The sequence below is a fragment of the Alligator sinensis genome, unplaced genomic scaffold (genome assembly GCF_000455745.1).
Source record: "Alligator sinensis unplaced genomic scaffold, ASM45574v1 scaffold278_1, whole genome shotgun sequence".
NCBI lineage: Eukaryota > Metazoa > Chordata > Crocodylia > Alligatoridae > Alligator > Alligator sinensis.
Genome location: NW_005841952.1, coordinates 2,486,576 through 2,514,452, shown reverse-complemented (window position 1 = coordinate 2,514,452; position 27,877 = coordinate 2,486,576). Strand labels below are relative to the sequence as shown.

The following is a 27,877-nucleotide window of genomic DNA, read 5'->3' as shown; positions in this document are numbered from 1 at the left end:
TACAGATGCCCAAGTGGCTTCTACTGTCCTACTGGGACCGGACTGGAGATACCCTGTGAGCCTGGCATGTTCAGCCCAATGCCTGGAGCAAGCGTATGCCTCCCGTGCCCCGCTGGTGTGACTTGCAGACATGCTGCCACTGTAGAGCCACTCAGCTGCCCCCAAGGTAAGGCATCTGCTGTACAGCAGCGTCCTTAACCCAAGACAAGAAGGTGCAGGCTCTGAGGAGTCTGCCAGCACACAGATCTCTGTACATCCCCCCGTCAGGCACCGCAGTGGGGTGGAATTGCAGCCCCACTGAAGTCACCAAGAGCTCTGCTATTTGCTTTGTCCAGGGACCAGCATCCCCTCTTTGTATTTGCAGGTTACTATTGTCCATCTCAGACCGCCATGCCCCTGCCATGCCCTGAGGGCACCCTGAACACCTTGGAGGGGGCACTGTCCCCTGCAGCATGCAAGCCATGCCCGGTGGGGAGGTACTGTCGGGGCCACGCGAACTGGGAGCCGGATGGTAAGTTGACCTGCTAGAACCAGGGCTAAAGAGCTCTGAGTGCTTGTCTGGATTAGATGGAGTGGGGTTTTCTGAGTTCAGTGGGGCAGATACTGGAGAGATCAGAGGCAGGGTGTTGAAGGTACCCTTTTTCTGAGGCTCTTATTACCTCCATCTCTCCTGCTTTCATTCTTGCAATCCAACTTGTGCAAAGAGCTTTGGCTCCTTCATTCTTCTAGGTCTCCTCCCAGAGCTTTTCTTGTCTCCCATCTTTCCTTGCTGTCTAGTCCCCACCCCTCTTTCACTCAATCTTTGTCCTCTGTTGCTGTCTGTCAAGCACAGAGGAAAGGTGTTGAGATCTAGAGGCAGATGTTAATACTCTGAGGAAAAACAGGAGAGACTGAGCCCTTTCCAGAGGACAGGGGACCTGGGAAGGAGAGGATGGGAGGGCCTGCAGGGTAGGGGGTCAGGATGAGTGATGGGGGTGGATGTTGAGGCTGGGGTGAGTGAGTCCAGAGGAGAATGGCCCAGGGCAGAGGGGTGGGAGACAGAGGTGTGCTGCTGGTGGAAACTAGAGCCACTTTCATCCATGACTGAGCTGCCCCCGTGTTGTGGGACTGGGAGTAGGTGCTTTCCTTGGCCTCACCCAGCTAAGAGCCATGGGCAGGTCCCTGAGCAGCCCTCTCTTCTCCGATGGCAGGGTTGTGTTCAGCTGGATATTACTGCGCAGGAGGGGCTGCTGACGCTGTCCCACGCAGGACCCCTGGGTTCCCGCTCAATGGGCCCTGCCCCCTTGGGCACTACTGTCCAGAGGGCACTCTCTTCCCTGTCGCCTGCCCAGTGGGCACCCTAAATAACTCCACAGGTAAGTGCAGCTCAGGGCTTCTCCTGCTTTCCCTCATGGGTTTCTGCAGAGCTCATTATCAGCATCACCCTGCCCTCCCCACAGCCTCTTCCCCGGACATGAGCAGTACCTAGAGATGAGCAGAATGACAGAGTGGACTTCTGCAGACTTGCTGTCCTGTCCTGCCAGGTTTCTGCCCCGCTTTGTGCCTCACTTCCTCTGTCTGTAAAATGGGAAAAAAACACCTCTTCCCCTGGGGAAGGGGCAGGCTCGATAGTTTTATTCTTGCGAAGTGGGTTACAACTCATCTGTAGTTATCTGGACATGTTACAGCAGTCACAGTGCAGAGTGCTGTGGCTGTGGAGAGCCCTATGGCAACAGCAAGGATACCCCTGAAAGCTGGCTGCCACCTGCCGCTTGCATTTAAGGATGATTCTCTCTGAATCGGCAGCGATAAAGTGCCTGTGACACATGGCAGAGCAGATCCAGTTCCAGCCGAAGGGTGGCAGTTGCAAGCAATTGCAATAGCTATTATTATTGCAAATGCAACACTGATGTCACTGCAGCTCAGATGAGTGCTTCCTCCCATCCCTTTGTGCCTCTGCCTTTCCCCCAGGCGGCTCCTCCCAGGACAGCTGTGTGCCGTGCTATCCTGGCTTCTTCTGCGCTAGCGTCGGTCTGAGCTCACCCACGGGACCTTGTGCTGCCGGGTTTTACTGCCCAGCCAACTTCAGCTCCTTCAGCCCCACTGCCTTCCTCTGCCTGAAGGTACTTGCCTGTCACTGGGATGAGGAGGGGCTGGGTCCCTGCTGGTGACAGCTGGGCTAGCTAACCTTCAGTCTAACAGTGTCAGCCTAACATTTGGAGAGAAGCTTCACAGGCCGTGGCTTTAGTCCTATCCACAGGACTTTGCCACAGGCTTTTGTTCCTTGGGGGCTGGCCCTGCAAACAGACCTGACTTTACCTGGGTTTCTGTTCATTTCTCTTCCCTCTCTGTCTGATTCCTAGGGTCACTTCTGTACTTCAGGGGCTGCCTACCCTACCCCATGCTCCACCGGGGAGTACCAGCCAAATAGGGGGTCAGAGTCCTGCATCCCCTGCCAGCCGGGCTTCTACTGCCAGGAGACGGTCTCAGGAGACCCCAAACACTGCCCATCACACACCTACTGTCCAGCAGGTATGTACAGGATGCCCCCTGCCCCCAACACACCAGCATATGCAGGCCCCCACTGTCCCTTTGGCTGCCCTGGATAGGATGTGTCAGTACATGCCCTTGCCCATCACCCTGCTGCTACTTCCCTCTTTACCCCTCCACTCCCTGGCATGTGAGTGTCTTAACCTTGACCGTACATTTGGGGATCTCACCACAAGCAAGGGCTGGAGTAAACCCCATATACACCTTACTAAAGAATTAAGAGTGATGCAGCAAGAAAGGGCCTGACTGCTTCTGAATTGCATCTTAGGGAGTCATTACATCTGTGTGATTTGGATGTAACACTCTCCAAGGTCACAGCACACTCAGCAAGGCAGGGAAGAGTAAGGCCTCTCCCCCTTTGCATTGCTCAGACTGCTCAGCCTGGAGCAGGTGGATAATTACCCCGTATAAGTAATGACCTGGTGGGTGCGTCCCCCTGGCTGTGCTCATCTGGTTACATGGTAGGTACAGGAGCTCCACATCCAACCTGTATCATCACTGAGTGTAACCAGCCTGCTGCATGAGAGAAGCACCTTGTGCTGAAAAACACCATTGCCTTTCCATGACCCTCTGCCTTTATATCACCTCTCACATTTCCATTTTAGGCACCCTGGTTCCTTATCCATGCCCTGATGGCACATTTACTCCGCCGAACAAAACCGGTCTGCAAGACGAGAGGGAATGCCTGGCCTGCTCGGCTGGTCACTACTGCAGGTCACAGTTCTCCCTGCTGCACTGTCGTTTTGGTTGTATTTTTTTGCTCCCCACCCTAAACTGTTGCACAGCGTTGTTATGTGCTGTCAGGCAGCTGCGGGTTCCACCTCAGAAACAGCCGCATGCTAATGGTGGGTGCAGCAGTCCCAAAGTACAATAGTCTCGGTGCTGAAACCCTTACACAGGGCCTGATTTATGGCTCTGTGTAATAATCTAAGAAGGAAGTAATCCTTACCCTATCTTGCATGGGTGCTGACTCCAGCTTCTTGGGACACGTGCAGGGCACTGGGTGGCAGACTTGGGCCAGGGGAGGGCTGGACCGGTTATGGTTATCTGAACCTGTCATCTCCATTTCTGAATTGCAACACTCTGGCCTTTGTGCCTTCTTGTGGCAATGATTTCCATGGCATGTAGCATCTTTTCTTTTCTCAGGTTTGAATTTCCGAACTTCAGGCTCGTGGAAACTCTCCTTTGTTTTGTGTTGTGAAGCTAGGAGGATAGAAATGCACCCTCTCCTCCCACTCCTCTACACCACTTATGTCACGCTAGACGTCATACTCAGGTTTCTCAGGGAAAATTGGGGAAGTAGCTGGTACATTTTCTGCATTTTTTCTAGTTGAAAAGCAATGAAAAATGGTTATTGCAAGTGCTGCAGATTCTTTGAGATCCAGAGCCAAGCGGGGAAAAAGGTCACTTTGCCCTTAGCGGTGTTTTATGTTCTGTCTTCTAAGAGGTTGACAGACTGGAGCCCCACACATAAGCTTTGGATGCAGAATTTCCCAAGCACTGAGGGTGTTGGGGTCCAGCAAATGTATTCTGTCCTATATCAAAGGATAATGAGCAACATTATCCCCCCTGTACAGACGAGGCCAAGGCAAAGGCAGGGGGGCATGTTCATACTTGCAGAGACCTCTCAGTAATGCAGGCACCCAAGGCCCATTTTCAAAAGAGACTTTGGCACTTAGGAGCCAAAGATTTTCTGAAAGCCACTGACAGTTTCATCTGAAATGAATTGCTGGAGGTCACAGAAGGAGTCTGTGGTGGGGTCAGTACTGAATCTTGAGAGCCCCTGCCTCATCTTTATAATACATGCATCTATTATTCAAAGAATTGGTCAATTTGCACCTTTTTCTGGTATAAGCCTCTGGGTTGTTCTGTCTCGTGGGTGTACTGTGTACAGGAGCCCCTGCATGACTTTGTGTGTGCATGCATTGCATTACTCTGTTTCCCATATACATATCCCTCTGCTCTCTTCACACCAGGGGCGGACGGCTGGAGGGGAAGTGTGCTGCTGGGTACTTCTGCCAGGCCAGGAGCTTTGAATCAACTCCCCAAGGCCACGACTTCCCATGGAGCTCCCTGGCTGAGTGCCCCTGGGGGCAGGTGTGCGCAGGACTGTGCCCTGCAGGTATGTGCCCACCAGCATGAAGCCGTTGGCGACAGATATCTGGTTTTAGAAGTGCTGCACTCCTCACAACCTCACACTGGCTCCTTCCCTTTCTCCATCAACTGACCAAACCCCCAAATCCAAGCAATGCAGGGTGTGGTATCACTCAGACCCTGGCTGAAGGTTATGGCTTAGCCCAAGTCTACCTCCAATTCTTCTCATCCTGGTACCTGCTGCCCTCAGTGACTGAGTAGGGGTCTCCGGGTTCCAGTTCAGTGCAGACCTGAGCAAGAGCCCTGAATCTGAAGCCCTCACCCCTTGTTCGGTAGTTCACTGTACTGGTGATTGGTTTGGTTTGGCTCTTCTCTTCATAAGAATGGTGCCTCCCCAACCCTGTAGATGCTCATCCTGGGACAGACCCTGAGTCACCTTCTCCATCAGAACAGCTTCTGTCTTCCTCCTCTAGGTTTCTATTGCCAGGAGGGATCCGAGGTGCCCACACCATGCCCCCCCAACACCATCCGAGCTGTCCCAGGGGCCAGCCAAAGAGAAGACTGCCTGCCTTGCCCCCCAGGCCGCTGGTGTCAAGCAGGTCAAGGCTCGGGGGGGAACAGGAGTCACTTTCCACGCATGTGTGGCACATTGCTGAGTCTAGCCAGGCTGGCACTGGGCATAGGGGACTAGACCTTTGGGCACAGGGACCACCCAGCTGACCCAGGCAGTCAGGTATCCTGCCTCCACTGCAGCCAACTGGACATTGCTGAGGAAAGAACAAATCCCCACATGATTCACACTAGGAGGATTATTTATTAATGTATTGCCCCCTCCTTAAATAGTAATAGGACCTTATCATCTGGAGAGGGACCCAAGGCCAAACCCAGGCTCTAATCTTCCTGTGCCCCAAACTGATGCTGGGGTTGTGGCTAGATTGGATGTGTATGAGTGTTTGAAGAGGCTCCAGTTTGAGAGGGCCTGGGGAAGAGGCAGGGGAAGAAGGGTCAGGGTGGTGGGCGAGGGTCCCTCCACTGAAGCTTATGCTCTCTGTGTGTTTAGGAGACCCAGTGAGCTACCTCTGCCCTTCTGGACACTACTGCACTGGGGGGAACATCACTGGTCCCAGCAGCGTCATGGTCCCTCAGCAGTGTCCTGAGCATACCTACTACCCAGGCCTAGGAGCACAGAGCCTAGCAGACTGCCAGCCTTGCCCTCCTGGCTACCGCTGTCCCATGCCAGGTAAGGGCCCCATGTTGCTGCTATTGAAACCAGATGCAGGGTCAAATCCCTGCATGGAAAAGGATGAGTGGGTGGAGACAGGGGGTGGGGGCCATGGGAGATGCCAAGGAAAGCTTCACGAGCCATGGATGGTCAAGGGAGTGGGAGCATATTCCTCTAAACCCCTCTTTGCCTCCTCTCTCTTTTTTTCCATTCTCTTTTCCACAGGCCTTACCACCTTTGAAGATTACCCTTGCCCCCCTGGGCACTGGTGCCCAGGGGAAGGAGACACTTTCCTTTGCCCACCTGGCACCTTCAGGACCCAGCCTGGTGCAGCCTCCTTGGACGAGTGTGACCCCTGCTCTCCTGGATATTATTGCCCAGACCCAGCCCAGACAAAGATGCCCAATATCCAAGGAACACCTTGTGAACCTGGCTATGAATGCCCACCTGGTGAGGAATTCATTCCCTTTGGCTCTCTTTCTTGTTCTGCTGTCTGCCAGCACCCCTGCAATGCCATCCAGCACCCAGTGGGATCTGACAGGAGTTGGCAATGGTGGCTCTGCAGTGAGCCTCAGGGGCAATGGTCATTGTGGGGGACATGGCAGTAGTCACAGATCCCTGAAACTAGATCTTGCCCCTTGAATCCTGTCCTCAATTGCAGTGTGCATAAGCCCCAGGTGGAGTGAGATGAGTCTAGTGAAGAGCAGATGCCTTGCAACATCCAAATGCACCCAACCCTGTTTGTGTTCAAGCCTACTTTAGTGGGTTTCCATTGGCCTTCAATGGGTATTGGGAAACGTGGGTCATGCAGAGATAACCTCAGGGTGGAAATGTCCCCAGGCTCATTGGGTCTCTGGTTCTTGTGTCCCCTCAGGTTCAGTAAATCCAATCATATGCAGACCTGGCTTCTACTGTGGGCTTCATACAGGGTTCCCTTCCATGTGTCCTGGTGGGTATTACTGTCCTGAAGGATCCTCGAGGTACAACACCCCCGAGCAGCTGTGAGTATACGGGAGACTGGTGAAGGCGACAATAGCCTCCGAGACGTTCTGACACTGTGAAATCCACTTGCTGCCAAACTGGGACAAATGTTTCAATCACAACCTTTGTGAATATGGCAAACATTGCAGATGTGTCTTCCATCACAGCCATAGATTTGGAAGCTGGTGGAGCGAATGAGAGTGCTTCTTTATTTGTGTTAATTAGCCTGCAATTGGGGCAGGAGACAGGACAGAGCACAATCTGGGCCAGTGAAATCCACGTCACGTGTGCAGCAGATTCACACTGAGCTAACATGAAGTTTTCTAGTTACATCCTTGGCAGTGGACCCTGGGGGCCTGTCAGCTGTGGAGGGGCTTGTGTCAATGGTATCTGTGGGCACAGGAAAAGCAGAGTCCCATGTATGCCATGCACTGCAGTGAAGTATGTGTGAGCACATCCAGAGTGCTGATTTCAAAGCTGGCTTGGCAGATTTGGTTTGAGGCGCTGATTTCCCCATGCACAGGCTAGCAGCTCGGCCCAGTGTTACAGTGCTGGCACAGCTCAAGCTGACTTTGAACCTGTCTCTTCAAAGCATCCCCAGCTTTGTAGCTCTGGGTTCTTGACAGCTGTCTGTACAGCAGACTGTGCTTATAGTGATCTGGGATAACAAGACACTGTTCACAGTGAAGAAAAGAGAGCTTCTGGTGCATTTCAGTGGATTCTGTGTATTTTCTGAACAGATTTCACTTGTTTCTGCATGCTGTCACTCCCTCTGAAATGCAGCAGCTCTCTCCTTGCGGACAGGTGCCAAAGTTGCTGCAGACTAGAGTTTCCTGTCAGCCTAGCAGGAAGGCACTTGGGAATATTAGCCAAGAACTTTTCCCATTCACCCTGTCTCCTGCCTCTGTGTCTCTCTTTAGGTGTGTGTTTCCCTATTACTGCCCCCCCGGGAGTGTGCATCCGCTTCCCTGCAAAGGAGGATACATGGCGTGCAACGTGACAGGCCCCAGGGACTCCTTTGAGACATGCTGCAGGCTCTGTGATGCTGGCACCTACCGTAGTGACTTCCTCACCACCCCATCCTGCCAGCCCTGCCCAGCAGGCTTCACCTGCCCACCCGGTAACTGAGAATCCAGGGGGCTTCAGGGGTGTGAGAAGCCTGTGAGCCTGGGCGGGTTACAGGGTGATTCTGCTGAGACTGGGCAGTGCACGGGGCTGGGATCTCACAGGTGATCCAGGTCTCTGGGCTCCGTCGGATCCAGAACTCTAAATTAAATAATTAACCACCTTGCTTGCCTTCATAATGCAGTGAGCTAGGTCCTTCCCATTTCACCAATGGAGGGGACAGCCACCTTTGACTTGCCTCCGTTGCTTCCCCCTAGGCAGTTCAAATTACCTCCAGCAGCCCTGCCCCAGAGGCTATTACTGCCCTCCCATGGCACATGCCCCTGAGCCCTGCCCCCCTGGGACGCACGGGAACAGCAGCCTTGCAAAGCACCCTGATGAATGCCATGCCTGTCCTGCTGGTTCCTTCAACCACCTCCATGCTCAGACAGGGTGTTTTCCCTGCGGGAGCTCTTCCTCCTCACAGCCAGGTGAGTTGCATCTTCTGTACATGGAGCTGCCTTGAGATTTTCAAACACCAACAACCCCTTGGCCTCTGTGTTGCTATGAATGAGTTTGTGATCCATGGAAGGGCCAGCTCATTTGTGGTTCTGCATCTGCCACATGTCCTGGCTTTGCCCCACCGCTGAGACAGAGTGCACAGCTTTCAGACCCACCCCGATCCCTCACAGACTGGGCTAGCTGAGGCATCAGAAGTTCAGTCCTGCCAGGTCCGGGAGGAGAGAGGAATAGATAAGTGTCCCTGTTTATGCTTGCCATATGACTCTTCTGAATCTAATGGAGTTACAGCAGGATGCATTGCCCAGATCTGCAGTGAGTGCAGTGGATGGAGGTTACTTGGGCAGGGTGACCTGAAATAACTCCAGTTGGGGCCCTGATAAAGTGGGAGAAGCCCTGGGCTCTTGGCCACCATGAAGTGGAGCATACTCCTTGCCCTGTGATGTGGCCGTGTGCACACTGACTATCCCACTCACAGTCATGTCCTCCCTAGCGGGTTGTGAGTAATAAAACAGGGGACTCCTGCAGTTACCAGCTGTGAAGTGGACAGGCCCTGACCTGCTCCAGATGGCTCAATGGACAAGTTAAAACCCACCTACTGTAGGAACTTAGAGTCATAGCAAATATGACTGGGAAGAGCCTCAGGAGGTCATCTTGACCCACCCCTGTCCAAGGCTGGCCATCCCTGTCTAAACCATCCCCCATAAGGTTTGGCTAGCATGCACTTGAAAACTCCCTACAATGATGGCTGTGTGCCCTCTCTCGGTAACCTGTTCCAGGACTTAACCACATTCAGAATGAGATCCTTCTTCCTAGTATCTCCCCGGTTGCAATTCATTCCCATTACTTCATGTGCTATCCCTTGCAAACCCAGGGAGCAACTGACTGCCATCATCTTTGCAACAGCCCTTTCTTGTAACTGCAGACAGTTACCAAATCTTCCCTTGGTCTTCTGTTCTCCAGACTCCAGTGCTTCAACCCTTCCTCATATAGCAGTAGCTGTGAATGGAGCTGGAGAGCAGGCAATATGAAAGGAACTTGCACAGTTCCCAGTCACCTTGATTTCCACTAATGCTGGCTACTCCTGCTGCTGTTTCCTAAGGTGCTACCAGCTGTAGCTGCCATGGGCTGAACCGGGCATTTCAGCAGTCAGATGGCTCCTGTATCTGCCAGGCAGGGTATGTTTACTATGATGAAAGAGGCAAGAAAAGTTCTGACAGCAACAGTGACCAGGACTGCCAGTCTCAGGTAAGATGCTTCTGCAACGCAAGGCCCTTGAGTGTATTAAACCTGAATGACTCAGGTGAGAAGGCAAGTGAGTGGGGGAGAAAGTCAGCCCCGTGGTTGGAATAGTGGATTAGGATGCAAAAGCTTGGGTTCAATTCTTTGATCCACCCCTGGATCTTGGGCCACATCATTTGGTCTTTCTGTGCCTCCATTCTAAGTCTGTAAAACTGGGATAACAGCACTGCCCTACTTCACAGAGGTAGCATGAGGATAAGCACACTGAAGGTTGGGAGGCAACAGCATACTCTGGTAATGGGGCTATCTATGTATCCAAAACTGATGACCTCATTCACTGTGTTGTCATTATGATGTCTTATAATTAGACCTGGAAAGGGAATTTGATGGGAATCAACTTTCAGGGCTGGAAGGGACCTCACAAGATCATTATTGATATTGTTGTCATTTCCTCTGTCTGTTTTCTGACCAATTAACAGCGCAAAATGTATTAAGATTTACCCTTCAAATGCTAGGTGGGACAGGGGCAGAGTGGCAGGGGGGCTGGGTCATGCCAGAGCAGTGGTATCCCTCTGGTTTTCATCCCTGTCTTACGTGAATCTGTGGGCTTTGCTGCTGCAGGTGGAGGAGCGCTGCGCTCCCGGAGAGGTCCGTCTGGCATCCACGCGCCAGTGTGTTTCACCCGAACAGTATGACTGCTCTCCTTTCTGTGGCCCAGTGGGTGGAGAACTCAACGCAGAGCTGGGCATGTACGTTTTTAGTTAAGAAAACACTTCAAACAGAGTTTGGGCTTGAATTTTGGCCAGTTAACTGTGAATGGAAGTAGTTCGGTCTTGTGTGTCTTGTGAAATAAGCTGCTGGTTTCAGTCCATTTCCTAACTTCAAAAGAGTCCATATCATGATCATTGTCCCTGCGGGTGGACTCAATAGATGAGCAAAGAGTTTATAGGACTGTGAACTGCTGCCAACCTCTTAAGAGGAGCTGCCTCCCGGGTGTGCACATCAGCTGTTATGACATATCCTGCACCTGTGGTGATACAGGTTAGCTAAATCACCGCAGTTTTGACCCTGAATGAAACAGTGTTAAAGTTGCAATGGTTTTGCTACATTAGTATCACTACAGAATGGTGCAGATATAACAGATACATTGTGGCAGCTTATGAGTTTATCATTTCAATATCAGGAAGGGTGTCACATCAACGATGCCCTAGACTGGATGGACTTTGCATGTGATCCAGCTTGCCAATTCCTTTCCTAAAGAGTTGGCTTACTCCCTGTACAGATGATAAATAAAACAATAGAGCTGGTCTCAGGTCTGGCCATCAGCACCTTGCAGCTGCCTGCCAGGAGACTTAAGGAACAGGCCCCTTCTTCTCCTTTGCAAGGTGTCACTGTGAACAATACGTCTCTGCTGAAGAGCTGTGTGACCGGGAGTGCCTGCTGAGAGCCCCACAGATCTCTCTGAGGGTTGGCATCAATCGAGAGCTGCTTCTGAGTGTGGAGGAGGGAGAGGACAGAGTGAGTATAAGGGCTAGGACTTGCTCTCTGGGTTGGAGGGAGGCTGGGGAGAGCTTGCAGAGCGTGGAGAGGTGGAGAGACTCCTGGGCTTCCAGGCAGGGAGTTGATGTGATGTGTGGGATCCACCATGTGAGATGGACATGGGGGATGTTCCATATTGTTCATGGAGCAGGATGCTGAGAAGGTGGGAGGTTGCAAATCATTACAAAATAGCAGTGGCTGGGTTTGGGAGAGAGAGTCACCAGGCCCATACCTGCTGCCGCCATGCTGCCCACTCCCTGCCCCTCAGCAGCTTCCTCAAAGCACTTGCCATGGAGCATCCCTGAGGCAGAGTATCTGAGAGCAGCACTGGAGCTGGTACCAGGGCTACTTTAGGCCAGCTACGCCCTCTCCGTTGTGGGAACAGGCATGTATTGGGCAGGGACAAGTGAGTAGGGTGTGCTTCTTGGCAGTGGTCCTGGGTGTGGCACAGGGGCAGGGTAGACAAGTCTAGGAGTGTTCAAGGTGGATTAATTAAAGGCAGGGGTAGGCCTAAATCCTGGAGAGTGGACAGCTTCCAAGGCTGAGAGTATCACCAAGAGCTCATTGTCCTCCTGTGTTTTACAGGAAGTGACTGGCATCCTGGGACCAGATGAGCACGTGCAGAGGAGCCAGCGGGTGCATTTTGTTCTGTTTAGCCCAGGCGGGGTATTGGGTGTCATGATTTCCAGCACAGAAGAGCTCAATGAATTCCTCACAGGTGAAACCCAAGAGCTCTCTAGAAGGGAAGAGTCAGCAAAGAGCCCGTCAGACCAAGCTGCAGGTTTCCTCCCAGCTCATCAGTAGTAGAGGGAATTTGCACTCGATCCCTCCACACTGTGCAAGGGAGGGGTCCTCATTTGACAGAAAAAACTGGACTGTGGCCTTTGTTCAGTTGAGATATTAGCTGGCTTCACATTCAAACCCCTTGGGCACCTGGAAATTCACTCACTTGTGGTTATAACATGACTCCAGCCCACGAAAAAGAATAAGTGGAAGATCCTGCACCTTTGCAAATAGATGAGCTGGCATGATGCTCCTCTTGCATCAGTTGGCCACTGCCTGCAGTAAAGTTACCCCTGTTCTGCATTCAGAGCAGAAATTGGCCCCATGTGAGGGAAATAATTCTGTATTGCCAAGTGGGTAGGGGATTTTGTCCTTTGCTGCCTGTTGGCAGGGTTCACTCTTTTCTTCCCTGTCTCCACTGTCAGCCTCAGGAGGATTTGGGCTAGCTACACCCTTGCAGAAAGGTCGGCATAGCAAGGCCATCCCTGCCAAGGATCCACACCACTTACCCCACATCCCAAACCCCATCGTGTGTATGCATGTGGGAGACACCATCCTCTTCCAGCTCAGCATCCATCCCCATGGTGAGTGCTGCCATTTGGATTCACGCCTGTCTGTCCAAGCTATTTGCGTGCCTAGGCTCAGCCACTTCTGTGACTGCCTACTAAAGTCTGTGCTGGGGTTGCCTGCCTGCCTGCATATCTTTGTCTGCCTAGGACTCCTGGTATAATCTTGACTCAACTCCAGACTCAGCCAGTATATTTAGTCTCAGTTTTCGTATCTGTATGATTGGGATAGAAGTGCCTACTACAGGAGGTGATTCTGAGACTTTTGTATAGGGTAAAGCACTGTTAAGACCCTCAGATCTCATAAGTTATACCACATATTGTTGTTAGAAGCTCTGACATGCGTGGAGCTGCATAAAACAAACCCTGTCACCCAAGCGGTGTGGCCTGGCTTCATCCAGGCTAAGCCTGGAGCTCAGAGTTGTGATTCTGTCCTGCTTGTTCCCAGATCGCGCTTCCAGCCACTACCCAGTCTATCAGAAACAGCATCTTTACAACAGCAACCCCAGCTGGGATTTCGGTCCCTTCCGACGACTGGACCACCTCATTCAGGAGACCCACCTCAACATCTCCAAGTAATGCCTGATGCTGCTAACAGTGCCCGGGTGGGGAGGGAGCTTATGCATAAGCAGGTATGGGGAATGTTGTGCCTTCCCCTTATTCTTTAATGAAATATTAGGTCCAGTGCATTGGGCATAGTGTGAGAATCCATGACCAAGGGTTTGAGTCACCAGAGTCCATGGAAAGATGCTCATTGAATTCAATGAGCTTCAGACCAGCCTGAATGACTGAGTTCGACAAGAGTCTTTCCTCCAGATAAGGCATTTCACTTCCCAGCTGGAGCAGACTGGTGGCTGTAGCTGTGTGAAGCTGAACACAAGAGGGCAGCTGGACCTATGTGTATGACTTCACCCTCTCCTTCAGGTTTGCCCACGTTTTCCCAGATCCTGGGAGATACGTTTTCAGGGACAGCACCATCCAGGACCGTACCTTGATTGTGACTGTGAATGAGGAGAACATGGGCTGTGACCCTAAGGATTCCTCCTTTCAGCCCTCGTCTCCATACCAGCTGGCCAGGCATGGGATCCTGAAGCCCCGGAAACTAAATCTAGCGCCCAACTGGGCAGCTGTCACAGGTACCGCAGCCAAGGTCCACTGATACCTTCAATTAAAGGATCTTATTAATGGCCTCCTTTGGAGGAATGAGCTCCTGTTGATGCATGTTGTTTTTCATCAGGTTGTCTTTCAGTTAACCAGGAAGAATGACCTTATAGGCCTTATCACTAAAGGACCAACATGATCTTTGCTATAACACCGTTCTTAATCTGCTTGTTGCAGGCATTAATTTGGCTAGCCCAGTATGTTCATGCTAGGCCAGCTGTTGGCATTTAGACTGAACATCTGTCTTTGTCCTGCAGATACACAAACCCATTGTGAGGTGAATAAAGCTTGTGACCTGCGCTCTGCAGGCTTCCAGCAGGCTAGAGCTGTAGGAGAAGCAGAAATGAAGGCAGCTGGGTCCTATGGGACATTGGCAATGAGGAAGAGCTCATGCCAGGGATATAAAGAGCCATAGTCTCTGTGCTAGGGATATAAAGAACCACAGTCTCCATAGCTCTCCATTGATAAGTACCTGCTGATGAAGGGGGGCCTGCTTTTATTTTTTAATTTAAGGTGTTGCTCCCTCATTCACTACCAAGCCCTGTAGCACCTGGATTCTTGAGCCTATAAGTCAGTCTCTGCACCTGGTAGAGCAGGGGTAGCCACCCTGCAGCCTCCATGTGTGGCACATAGCTGATCCATGTGTGGCACATAGCTGATCAGGGTGGGGACAGGAAACACAGTGGCAAATAGGGCAGGAGGCACAAAGCAGAGCAGGAGATTAGGCAGGGAGCATAGGGCAGGAAGCGGAAAGCAGAGCAGCAGATCAGATAGGGAGCACAGAGTGGGGAACAGAAAGGAAAGCAGCAGATCAGGCAGAGGAAGGAGATTGGAGTGGCACTGTTGAGCTAATTTGGGGCATGTCTGCCAAAGAGACTGGCTCCTATTGTGGTAGATCATGTTTGAACCAGCTTTCCTCTCTGGAAATAGCATCAAGCCACTGGCGTTTCCCTGTTCTAATTGCTCCTGGGGTTGAGCCTCCCAAGGGTTCATGCTCTCCCTCGCCAGAAACTGCTCAGAGGCAGGTATTAAAAGGCTGCCTTTTCTCCCTGCCCTGCAAGGAATGCAGTTAATTGAGGGCTTTGCTCCCCTTAGCACCAGTTGCAAATGTCAGCATTTCTGTGGGAGGCTGGAGGAGTGGGACTGTCTCGTAAAGCACATCCTGTAGACGATTCAAGCAGGCAGGTAGGCAAGATCTAATCCTAGGAGCACATCTGTACCTATGGTAGACACCTGGCTCAGTCTCCCCTCAGTGAGAAGGGGCAGAAAGGGAGGGAGCACAGAAATATAAATGAACCAGCAAGTGTGTGCGCCAGCTTCCAGGGCCCTCCGATGCCAGTGCCAAAGAGCTCTACCTCCTCCACACAATGCTGGGCTCACAGGGACATTTGGCAAAGGCCTGATCAGTGGAGATGCAGGTGACTTAATGCCCCCCCATGCTGTGGGGCATTGAGAGCCTGTGGAGGAAGGAGAGTGCTCAGCCAAGATGATGACAGTCTCTACAAGTCCTTCTGATCAGGCCATGGAGGGGGCAAATGCTTTGTGCAATCCAGTGGTGATTGCCAACATCCACCCATATCCTGCATGCTGGACATTGTGACCATCCTCCGACCATAGGTGCTGAGAGCATCAGGACAGATGGCTGCAGGCTCTGGGGTGCTGCTGATTCCAGCTGCAGGAGCCTTTAGGCCTTCCCTCCTGTGAAGTGCAGGGCCAGTTTCACACCAAGGCTATCCCAGTGACCTATTACACAAAAAGGAAACTTATCCCATGCGTGCATCGTAGGTCCTATGGGTGCACTCAGAATCACACAGCTTTCTCCTCCACCTCTTACATCCCACTGTCTCATGGCCTCTTCAGCAGTGCTCTTTGTCCTGGGCTTCTTGATCCTCATGCTGCTGACCCTGGCAATTGTGCTGAGGCCCCCCATCTCCAACCCCAGCCCCATGAAGAGCTGGAAGCCACGATGGAGGAGCCTGGGTGAGCCACACATCCCTCCGGAGTATGTCCTCATTAAAGACAGGTAAGCCCCCCGTGTGTTGGCACTCCACTTACTCCAGAGCATGCAGATTTAGAGGCCTGTGGATACAGGGCAAGAGCAATGGGGAATGTGGGTTTCCTATTGCTGCCCCTTGGTACTGGGCTCCTGTCCACTATAGTGGTATGATGAGATACCAGCTACACAGAGGAGAAGCTTCTCTGCTTTCCCATAGAGTGGTGGGTACCTCTGTTGCTCTCCAGTCCCCATGAGCATCTCTACCACAGCTCCCTGCCTGGCACCATTGCCTCACTCTTGCCTGAGTCTGTCTCCTGCGTCTCCCTTCAGAAGCTGCAAGAAAAACACTTGTCCCCATGTCTGACCAGGGCTGGCAACAGTGTGGCTGCTGCTGGGAGCCAGCACTAGCCCTGTGGTGGGTGCAGAGAGGGATGCTGTAGCCATGGATATGCTTCACTCTCTTTCTCTCCCCCCAGCCTTCAGTTTTATGAAGCTCTTGGCCCCCACGGCTCTGGAGAAGGAGCTGATACTGGAGAGAAAGCAATTATTTACGGTGCAGGTAAAGTGGCTGTGCCCCTCCTTTTGATTCATTCACACTCACTCCCACTTCTCTTCTAGCTCTTATTCTGCGCCCTTATGGCATTCAAGGATCCTCAGCCTCAGAGCTCACACACACATTTGGAGTCACTCACTCAGGCTGCCATGCAGACACACTCAGACACACGCACCTATTTTAAGCTCAGCCTTCCATTCACACACCCTCCCAGTAGGGGACAAAGTCCTTCCAGCTGTATAATGGGTATGAAACGGTCACCCTGGCTGGTCATGAGCAGAGTGGTCAGGCTCTGAGGGGTGTCAGAGGAAGAAGAAAGTTAAGTTGCATTTCTGGAAAATTAAGGCCCTGTGTTTTGCTGCTTGGGTTTGTCCATTTTCCAGGTGTCCAACATCTAGTGCGTGTCCTCCCATTTTACAGGTGACCCTGTCTTGAGATTTACAAGATGAGATACAGTAAGTCTGGAGCCCAGAAGATGGCACCAGCCATTGATGCTGGGAATTGCTGTGCTGACAAAGAAACGACAGTATAACCTCATGAATCGGGCATGCTCGGGACCGAGCACCTGCTGGAAATGTGAAAATTCGTGATTTTTGAAACCGGAGCAGCAGTCGGGGAGGGAGAAGAGGAATAGCAGTGGCTGGTCCCAGAGCAGCGGCCACATGTGGAGCGGCAGCATGGAGTGGCGGATGGCAGCGGCAGCTGCCGCGTGCAAGCTTCCCCCTCTTCTGCCCCAGGAATGGCCACCGCTACTCCCTGATGGAGTTTTAAAAAGTTTTAAAAAGTGACAGATTTTTGGTAATTCCAGATTTTTGATATCCAGATTTATGAGGTTATACTATATAACTAAAAACCAGAAAGGCTGGCGGCAGTGATTCTCAGCCAGAGTGCCACAGTTCCCCAAGGTGCCACAAGATCTCTTTAAAGGTGCCACAGGGTACTGCACAGTATTAACACTGTTAGGTGTGCAAACACCTACACGTGATTCACAGGATGAAGCCACAGATTTCAGATGGGAATCCACAGTGACAAAACCCGTGCTGAACTGCTGTGGTATTTCTGAATTCTTTGCAATGCAAGAATAGTTCTATTATTTTTCCATAAGTCGAAAAATGGTTGAAAGCTTAAAGCTGGCATTTTCTGATGGGGGGCCTTGAGTCTTACAAGGTCGAGAACCAATGTTGTAGGGAAAAGCCAGTTAGGGCTGTGCAGCAAAGAACAGTCAGAGAGAAATTTGCTGTCTTAGGAGGAGTTTCTGAACTTCCAGAAATCCTGGCAGAGCAACGTGACTTCCCTTTTACTACCCCTGTTCTGAAGCACAGGATGGTGTTGCTGTTTCCACTGCCATCCTAGTCCCTTGCATCTCTGAGACAAATAAGTATAAAATATTTTTGAAGTGCCCCCATTTAGAAAGTGCCCTGGCATTGCAATGTCATCACAAGCAAAAGCTGCTGCTATGCAGAGTGCACAAACTCCACGCTAACACCAAAAACCAAACAGTACTTTGTATTCAGTCTCAAAACATTTTGCAAAGGCTGCCATCTTCAGTCCCTGGGGCAGGGCTGGGGAAGGTAAAGCATGTGCAAGGGATGTGAGTAGTTTTAAGGGCCAGCAGGAAGGCCACAGCTGAGTTACATGGAAGCTGTAGCTTTCCTTCCATTTGCCCTTTGAGGCTGGGCTTCAGTTTTTTCAACTTATTGTAGGGTTGGGGAAAGCTCACAGGAGCTGCTCCCAATGGGCTTCAGTCTGTGCAGTGCTGTCACACTCTCATTTCACACTCACAGATATGTGTTTAGCCGTCCTTCCATTCACAACCCTCTGTATCCCTGCCTCCCTGCTTCTAGCCTGGGAGTTGACTTTTTCTCCTCCCATTACTATCCCTTGCATTCTGTGAAGCCAGCTGAGCTGCCGGGTGCCGTGCTAAGCGTCTTGAGATTATGGCTACTTGGCAGTTCAGGAGAGGATTCCAGCAAAGAAATCATCTTGGATCTTGTGCTCAGCTGTGGAAAATGAAAGGTGTCTTGTGTTTCAGGAGAGCAGCGTGCCCTGAGAAACCTGGAGGATTTCAGTGTCCGCACCCTGTATGATAAGCTGGAGGACCAGAACCTGCACCTGGCATCTCAGTTGACCAAACACAGAACGGAGGTGATGGCCTTTTACAGGGGGATCAGCCAGAGGATCCAGGATCTGGCGGTCAGTATTCCAGGGAGATGAAAGGAGAGAGTCGTGGACCTACAGAAGTTGTAGCACAGGCAGTTCTTCTGGGGTGAGGATTTACTTAGGGTAGTTCTTGTTCCTGGCTCCTGGATGGCAGAAGTAACTAGAAACATGCTGCAGCAGGAGATTCCCTGCTTCCACGTACATCTCACTATGGTTAGCAGGGCCTTTGTTGCCTTTCTGTAGCAGCCTATTCTCTTGAGGCTGCACCAGTGGATGCAGCATGCAGCTGCCCCCTTTCTTTGCAGAAGCAGACCAGCAGCAATTCATCATGTGGCACTGAATACCTGTCCACGTCCTGGTGGAGATCAAGGTGCTAATGGATACAGAATCCAGAATGGATGAGCTTCGGCTCTCTCCCCCAGTGTCCAGACACTGCATTTATCTGGACCACTTCTGCTCCCCGTCTTAGTTGTGCTGAGCCTTTGTGTGTACCTTTCTCTGGCTCTCGTCCAGCACTGCAGTGTTCAGGCATTATTTCTGAGTTCAGCTGCCCAGGAATCTCAGTGCCTGGAAGTTCATCTTGCTCTGAATGCCCACTGCACTCTTCACAGTCACTTCTCTTAGTACCTGGTGCTTGCTGCCTTTACCCACACAGCCTGGCTCCTCGCTCTTCCCCGTCCATGTAGACATGATTGTAGCACAGACGGCCAAGCCCAGTCTAGCTTTAGGTTACAAATAGCAGTGCTAGCACAGCAGCTTGGGCTTCAGCCCAGGCTAGCAACCCGAGGAGGAGCCTCCTGGGGAGTCTGGGTATGCACTGGGGTTGCCAGCCTTCATTGACTGCTGTGCCACTGCAGTTCCTCTGTAACTGTACCCTAAGCAAGCTGGGTTAAAACTATCCTGGGTCCATCTGCCTCCACTGATCCCACATCCACTGTACACCCATCTGCTGCAGGAGGGAGAGAGTCCGGTAGCCATTGCCCTAAGGGCTGCAGTGCACATGCTGTACGAGTGCCCTTTTGGACCATTTAGGCACAGCGCTGCCTTGAACTGCTCCCTGGCTTCTCCGTGTGCTTTGGGGAAACCTGCTCAGTGCTGCATCCTGCTGTTGGTGGTCCTCGCTTCTCTTTGACTGTTCTCCTAAAGTGCACCCGGATTCTTCAGTGTCCTTAGGCAGGCGCATCATCTAGGGCCAAATGCCTCCCTGTGTTTCCAGGGCAAGACCCATGCATGGAGGGGGAATTTAGCTGCTGGGGTCTGTGTGTTTGGTTGAAGAGGCCGAGGAAAAGGAGGGGTGACTTTGGGAGTGGCAAAGCATGATGGTGCTGTTCTCTGTAACTAGGATATGGCACAGGCTCTGAACTCCGAAGGGCTGAAAGTCCTCACCAAGCAAAGGGTCCCTGTGGATAAGACCCAAAGCACCACTCAGGGAGCCACAGGTACTCGGAAGTGCAATGAACCCACTGGCAATGATGTTCAAGCAGTGGACTATGCAGGTGAGGGAACCAGAAGGCAGCGCCAGCGGGGAGGGTGTGTTAGGGCCTGGATGGGGCATCAGTAGGATGGCTAGGAGGTTCTTGAGTCAGGGCAGCAAAGAGAAGAGCATTACACCTTTCCATATCACTGAGCATCAAGTTTATCAGGCCCGTGTGGGAGGAATCCACCAAGCCTTTCAGAAATGCAAATGGGCTCCATAGACATTACAGTCAACCTAAGGTGTTTCAACAGAGGATGATCAGTCTCTGCCTAAGCTGTATTGGATCCACCCTCTGGCATCCTGGTGCAGGTTGTAGTTCCCTGTTAAATTCTCTGGGGTGGCTTGTGGTAGATTGTAATTTCCCATAACCTTCTCAGAGCTCTGGAGAGCCCATTAGATTTACCTGCCCATTAAATTTAATTTCTGCTGAACTCTGTGCTGCAGGTGAGGTGAGCTGGGGGTGGCACTGCCACCAACCACATACCCTGCTCACCCACAGTGGTTGGGCTTCCTAAAGGTCAAGTCCTGGCTGCAACTAAGCAGTTTGCAGAGGTTCCTTTCCAATGCAATGTGAAGGTAAAGATCTAATAAGGTTGTTAGTAACCGTCCCTGTTTCCACCGAACCCCAGCTCTGTTAATGCTGCCCAGCTTCTTCAAATTCTCCACCAAGTTTTGATACCAGCATTACTAGCTTTCTAGCTTAAGCTGTTCCACTAAGGGCATGTTGCACCCTGGAATTAGCTGCTGGTTTGTGGTGGTGGCATGAGCCTCACATAAAGTTTTCAAAGTGCTTTTTCAAAGAAATGAATGGAGCTGTATGAATGCCTGGCACTTTCATTGATAAATTCATGGTTATTCTGTGCCTGATTCGGCTGCTTGAATCAAGTAGGTGCCGAGTGGCGAGAGGCAATGGAGTTAATGAAAGCACTGAAAATCCTCCTTGGTAAAGTCCATTGTGGGAACGTGGCTGTGAAGATGGAGGTGACACAGCAGCTCCTGGGACAGGACAGGATGGCCAGTCAAGGGAAAGCAGAAACAGAGCAAGGACAGGTGCGGGCCAGGTGCTTTTTCTAGGTCTGTCTCTATTATTTCCAATTGCCTTGTCTCTCTCCATTTCTGTGACACCACAGCCTTGTTTGTCCTGCAGGACCCTGCTCTGTCCCTACAGCATGGTCTCTCCAGTAGGAAAGGTGCCTTTGCTGGCCTTCCTGGCTATGAGGAACAAGGTAAGAGCAGTGCTTCAGCTGTGGACACAGTAACCCTTCAGTGATCATGACAGGAGGTTTTGTGGAGGCATTCTTGGTGAACACAGTTGCCTTAAAATGTAGGAGTGGAGTGAATAAGCGGCCAAATTTTTATGTTTTAAAGGTCCTTTGATATTTTAGGATGTGCCATATTAACATATAGGTCTTTTTGGAAGGAGGACAATGAGCGAACACTCCCCAGCAAGCTCCCTTTGTGGGTCAGTCTGAGGAAGACCCTGCAGCCAGGGATTTTTGCATCCCTGACATTGCAATTGGGGGACTGCAAAGCATTAGCTTTGCTAGTCATTGTGCAGCTGGGTACTCAGCAACTGCTGGCCACTACTTTGCTGTTAGCCACAAGAGAACCAGGCAGGTTCTCCAGCCTCTAGGGCTCAGGGGAGGTATTGCTTTTGTGCAGCACAGTTCATTTGGGGCAACATATTCTGCAGTCATTGACTACCACCCCAGCTATCCAAGTGAAAACTGCCTCCTTCCTCTGGGTCTCATGTACCGTGTTATCCATGTTCACCAGGGTTAGGCCTGCAGCCTGGGAGTGCCACGCTGGCCTGTCTCACTGAGCTGGAAGTGGAGTGCCTGATGGCAACTTCCCCCCTCGCCAAGACCCTGCAGGAGATCAAGCAGGCTTTGGAGATGCAACAGCAGCTGGAACAGCGTCCTAGTCCTCCTCCTGCTCCAGGTAAAGGAGCGCTCCTATCCCAGCTGCCTCCACCCTTTGAGGTCCAGAATGCAAACCTCCAGGGCTGGGCAGAGAGAATAGGAGTCTGGGATTACAGGCTTTGTTCACAGTATATGTGGAGATGAGTGGCTATTACAGGGTAGATTTGTCCCTTACATACAGACTGACCAAACTATCCGCAGGGAGCAGGGAATGGTATTGGCCGACACAAGGAAGAGGACATTCTCCAAGATGGGAATGATGCTGAGTTGCTCACCTGGGCTCTTGTGTCTTCTCCTTTCCAGAGGCAGGGTTGCGTGACTGCTCTCCAGGACTCACTGGGAATGCCCTAGTCCCCATGGATCTAGCCAGCTTGTCTCCTCGGCAATTTGTGGTATACCGTTTTGGCTGTGCCATGGTTCGTCTGCTAAGCAAGGCCTGCTTCCACCCAGCGCTGGTGCTCATGTTGGCTCAGGCAATCCCAGACCAAGATCTGGCAGGGACTCAAGAGGATTTTCAGAGCCCTGGAGCCTTTTACTATGATGCCGTCAACAGACTTCTGTACCTACATCCAGCAGAGCTGGAGAATGTGGGGGCATTTATTGCCACCCTGCTGAATGCCCTGGCAAGGATCAAAACAGGTACGACTGCCAGGCACCATTAGAATCTGTTCTAGGTGGGGAGCATGTTGGATATTCGCGCTCTGTCTGTGACTCAGCCGGGGATAAATAGGACATTTTCCTTGCCTTAATGATTCCTCTCTAGCTGGCTTTATACTATTATTTACCACCTCATTGCAAATGGCACAGGTGGTGAGTATGCATGGGTCCAGCATTTGAAGGCGTCTGCATTTTTTTGATTACTGAAACTCTCAAGTATCATCATGAATATCCTCGCAGAAAGCATGCTTGGGTTTCACAGTGGGTCATTACCTCACAAGAGGAAAACACATTCACTTACCGTATAATTACTAAGCAAAGCACTCAATGAGGAAATGTCAGGCCATTACACTGCAGAGCTCTGGAATCTGGTGACACTTCAGAGCCGTTTCTGCCAGTAAGGCCGATACATTTTTGCTTTAGCTCTGTACTGCTGGTGAGCTACGGCTCGGAACTGTGTTGCTCCTAGAACATTGCCAGCCTCAGTCTTTCCCTTTGCTCATTAAATTTAATCCTCTCATTTTACCATCTCCGCTGCGGAGAAAAGTCGGGAATATTGTGGGTGGCCATACATATCTAGGGGAGGCAAGAGTAGCATGAATATCCCAGGTGAATGGGCAGGATGCTGAACATCCAGCTGCTTGCAGAAGTGGGGGTGAGGAAAAAAAGGGTGCTTTACTTTAAACTCAGCATGTTCCCACGCCAAGCCCGGCGCATACCCAGAAGAGGCATCACGTTAGTTGGACCTGGCTCGCCCAACATCTGTATAGATTGGGCACTTTAGCGAGGCTTTCTTGGTGCTTTTATCTAATAGCTGATTGAATCAGCTATTAGAAAAAAGTTCCACAAAAACCTGCTGAAGTGCCCAATCTTTGCACTGCAGAGCTGGGTCGAACTAACGCTCCACTTCTTCCAGTAAAGCATGGGGGCTTGGGGTTTTTTTCCCCGTGTCTTTCAGCACCTCAGATTGGTAACTTGGATTAATTTTAGGGATGCACAACAATCCAAGTTGGCCATTCCCTATAATCAACCTCTGCCACACAGAGATATATCAAACTTTGGGCTTCAGGTTTGAAATGTCTGGAATGGGATTCGGTCATTTGAATGACTAGATTCAAATACCATGAAACTCATCTTAGCCCTTTGTCCTGTCTGACTGACACGGAGCTTGTCCTTGCAAAGGAGTCTGAGACCTTGAAATCCCAGATCTCCGGCCCAGCTCTCCTTTATGAGCATAAAATCAGACCCTAGAAATCTTGGGACTTTTGTAAATGTATGGTCTGTCCCAATGCCTTTCCTAGATAATTCTTATCTCATACATTATAGCATGTTTGCGATTTGTTGGCTACCTCCTTCCTCAGACGTGCTTGCATTTCAGGACTTGACTACACAGGAGCACTTTAATATCACTAGATGACCTGCATGGCTGGCTAGGGTATGAACTGGACAGCTATTCTACACTAACAGATCCATGTGCATGCTCTTAATGTGTAATTCTTTCTCTGCAATGAGTTGCGTGGGTTTTGTATATTTATTTATGCACATAATTAGATGTTTTCTCTTTATGTGCATATTTAATCTCTTTCTAATTGGCTGCAGGAAGGTCAAAGCAGCTATCACTGTTCCCAGTTACTACTGTCTAATCAGGTCCACTGTCCTCTGGCTAACTGCATAAAGCCCCTTTAACACTGTTGGCTTGTTTTGTGGGGCAAAAATTTATATCATTTTTAAACCTGGTTCAGCTAACCCGATTGTAAAACCAGTTGAGTGTCTGGGGAGACATCCCTGAGCTCACCCTGACTGGTGACAGTCACTGTGGTCTACTATTGTTAAAAGAGAAGCATTGGTTTTGGTTAGTTTTGTCCTCTCTGGTGCTTTTTCATCTGCTTCAGGAGCACTTAGGGAAGTGGTCTGGCAAATTAATGGCTGAGGAGGTAGCACTGTGAGATTAGGAGCACTGTGATAGGGAAAGCTGAATGGCACGTTACCGTCTGTGCTTGCCTTGCTTCAGGATCTACCTCAGCTGCAGCTGCTGGTTCTTGCTTTCAGAGGGAGCTCAACAGAGCCATCATGGCTCTAGCCAATGCCTTTTTCCAGAGTTCCTGGGGAGCGGCAGAGAAGGTAAATGAGATGACGTGACTTCCATTAGCAGCCCTGGACAAAGGCCCTATTAAACATGCTTAGTGAACCACCAAACCACCCACAGCTTTCCTGGGTCAGCCAGATTTTTTGGATGCACTGGGAAACCTCCTGAGTAGACCTGGGGTTGCCTTGCAGCTCTGCACAGAGGTTGTGACATTCTAGTGTGCTTACGTGCTATGAGCACTTTGCGGTTTGCTCGGTGTCACATATTAATGCACCAAAATGAAACATGAACCCCGGTGAACTGAAACAGCTGGTTCATGGGGTTTTTTTTAATGCATCCTGTAGGGCAGGCCTTGTTTCTTCTGTCTCTAGTGGGGGGGATCCCACATCTCCATCTGAAAACAGTAGGAGCCGCAAGTGTTCAGCCTCTCTGGACAAGAGACTTGGAACTTGACTCTTTCTTTCTTTTGGTGCCTGCTTTAGGATCCTATAGAAGATAACTCATCCACTCTTTTAGACTCCCGGACAATATTTGAAGAACTGCTGAGGGTTCAAATGTCACCAGATCCCTGCTGCCATGAGAAATCCCAACATGAGAGGTACTGGGCAGGGACAGATTGGTCCCTGTGCAATTATGTCATGCAATTGCTATATAGTCCTATAATGAGGTTCTGACTAACTAGATAATGAGCATGTCATTCCCCTCTCTTGTGTTACATAACTTTGCTGCTTCTTTCCAAGTTGCTTTTGGGCACGGACCTAAGCCGTGGATACTGCGTTCCAGCTCAGCTCCTGGCTCCGCTCTGGAAAGGATCCAGAAACAGCTTTGCAGTGAGACGGGAGCAGTTGTGTCATCTGGACAGTGTAGGGCTCTCATTCTCAGGCAACTCGCTTATCCTGTCCTGTGCCTCAGTTTCCCCATTTCTAAAAGACTAGGCTAATACCACTTGCTTCTTTCCCAGTGAGAAGTGAGTTTTAATCTCAGGCTACTTGTAAAGCAGCATATTAAAACCATTGTTAAATCAAGATGATTGCAAGGAAGTTGAAGGATGCAGCCATTCCTTCTCCATCACTGTGCCAACACATGTTCTCTGTACTGACAATATTCTAGGATTTCTGGAGTGATTTATTAAAGAACAACTAGTAGGTTGTGGTAGATGTGTGCAGTACAACTAGAGAATAATCTGACAAATGCCTAGGCAGGAGGAGAAAGATGATAGGAAGAAGTCAAAGGAGTGTTCAGATGAAAATGAGTTAAGGAGAATTTAGGCTACATCACAGGACAACGTTTCCATTAGTTAGGTCTCAAAGCGATGCATTCATGTTGCCTGGTTCTGGTTTCTCCCCTTACGCTGTATAAATGTTCAACTATCATGGGATCCTAAGACGGACCAGAGCTGTAAAAGATACCCAAAATAACTAAAATGCACCCCCAGAGAGGAAGGAGTGGGAGCACTCTAGATATCAAATAGGTTTGTTAATCACTGTGATTTTATCCTGGAGAAAATCATCTATAATATAGTCAGATCCTGCTCTACTAAAGCTATATGTTCATAAACATGGGCTCAAATTGTCATAGAACTTGTTGGGAGTTTTCCTCACCCAAAATATTTGAAAGAAGAATATGTCCCTTATTTATACAGGATCCCCAATCCGGTCCCCAGTTTTTGAGTGCCCAGGAATTTAGCCTAAGTCATCAAGGACTATTATTGGTCCTCTTCTTTAGCCTTGTATAACATCTAGCACCCAATTATGGTTGGAAAAAAAAATCAGAGATGTGTATGTAGACCAAAGCTGATCAATAACTGACTCCCTCTCTGGAAGAAAATGACAGAAATAAACTCAGGTTTAGTTCTGTACAAAAAAAAAAATCAGGTTAAAAACTAAAAAACATTTTGTTTATAACAGCTATCTCAATATTTCTCCAAAAGCATAGCTCTTCCCTCTGAAAATTGTTTTGTTTCTTTCCCTTTAAAAGATATTTTCTTGGAAGACCCATTTTCTGTTAATAATAAAACAGCTGGCTGGATATTTTTTACCAGCTCTAATCTGGAGATGAGCTCCTTTTACAATTAAACTTCTAGAGCTGGTCCTAAGTGTCTCCTTCCGTGCTGCATTCAGTGCTGAACAGTGGCTCCGATCAAATTGGAGAAATTCTCCAAATGTGTTTGAAGCTCCAGTTAGAAACCTTAATATCCAGGTGTGGGGTGCAATAGCAAGTGTATCAGTTCACTCTCTTCTCTTCCCCCTCCTCCTCCTCCTCATCCCTCTGCCTTTTCACTGCAGGGGAAGGAAGGGCCTAAGCCATAGGCTCTTGTTGAGTCTGGGCTGTGAGCAAAGGAGGTTCATTTTGGAAAGGCCCAGTGTGATTATCTCTTGTCTGGTGTGTCTAGGTTGCAACATTACCAATGCTTCCAGCTGCAGGCAGAGATCCTGGATTCTGTTGAAAATTCGGGGAGAGAAGAAGCCGGGAAACGGTCTGAAAACGCAGGCAAGAAGAATGCCGATTCCCTTCATGTTCAGGTAAGTCAGTCGGTCGGTCAAATCTTGTTTGGTTCATATCAGTTCTTCCTACGTGTTACTCCATTCATTTCAATGGAACAACTTCTGAGTAATCCAGCAGAAGGGAGGGAAAATTCAGAGCAATGTATATTTAAGAAGCTGATATTATATTATATTATATTATATTATATTATATTATATTATATTATATTATATTATATAAGAAGAATATTTAAGAAGCCTTTTATATTTCCTTTTTCCTCCTGTCTCCATACTGAATGTTGGCAGGTCTCAAATTTGAGGTGCCTGATTTCAGATACCTTAAAGGGTTCTGAATTTCAGGAAGTGCTGAGCGTGCCCCCTGTAGAGATAAGGGCCCTTCAAACTGTCTCAGGCTGGGCACCCAAAATCTCTAGTTATTTTTGAAAACCATTGCCCCTCTCGCTATGACAGCCCCTCTGACTGGTGGCTCACCTGTTGGAAGAGAACAGGAGGTCACTGCAGAGCGTCCAAGTCCCGGGGGCATTCACTCGCTGCCATTGCTCTGATGCTGTTGCATCTTGATGTTACAATAGCACCCAACACCTTGCACACAGTTAGCACACATAACTTTCCCCAGCATTGACTGCTGCCAAGAAAGGCTGCATTTACACTTGGTCCTGTGAGCTCTTCAACAGCTGGTACTCCTTGGTTGTGTTTTCTTCTACCTCTGCATCCAGGAGCTGCCTGTTTCCCCCAAGCCACATGAGAAGGATCCAGGGTCAGTTCTGCTGAGTGTTATCTGA

At 50.1% G+C, this 27,877-nt stretch overlaps 1 protein-coding gene across 1 annotated transcript; it reads left to right on the top strand.

Moving 5' to 3' along the window:
- Positions 1 to 106: 106 nt before the first annotated feature.
- Positions 107 to 27,877, top strand: LOC102374136. Its single transcript, XM_025200015.1, has 33 exons — positions 107 to 166; positions 365 to 511; positions 1,191 to 1,355; positions 1,951 to 2,102; positions 2,343 to 2,511; positions 3,135 to 3,230; positions 3,676 to 3,805; positions 4,506 to 4,651; positions 5,097 to 5,222; positions 5,684 to 5,863; positions 6,071 to 6,295; positions 6,720 to 6,846; positions 7,747 to 7,946; positions 8,209 to 8,421; positions 9,552 to 9,697; positions 10,313 to 10,440; positions 11,077 to 11,209; positions 11,816 to 11,948; positions 12,439 to 12,597; positions 13,028 to 13,154; positions 13,504 to 13,715; positions 15,601 to 15,763; positions 16,213 to 16,295; positions 18,322 to 18,482; positions 19,792 to 19,945; positions 20,816 to 20,976; positions 21,074 to 21,152; positions 21,703 to 21,867; positions 22,152 to 22,487; positions 24,517 to 24,626; positions 25,074 to 25,189; positions 26,984 to 27,113; positions 27,812 to 27,877. The coding sequence occupies exons 2-33, from the start codon at positions 391 to 393 to the stop codon at positions 27,875 to 27,877; spliced, it is 4,812 nt and encodes a 1,603-aa protein (XP_025055800.1). The 5' UTR covers positions 107 to 166; positions 365 to 390.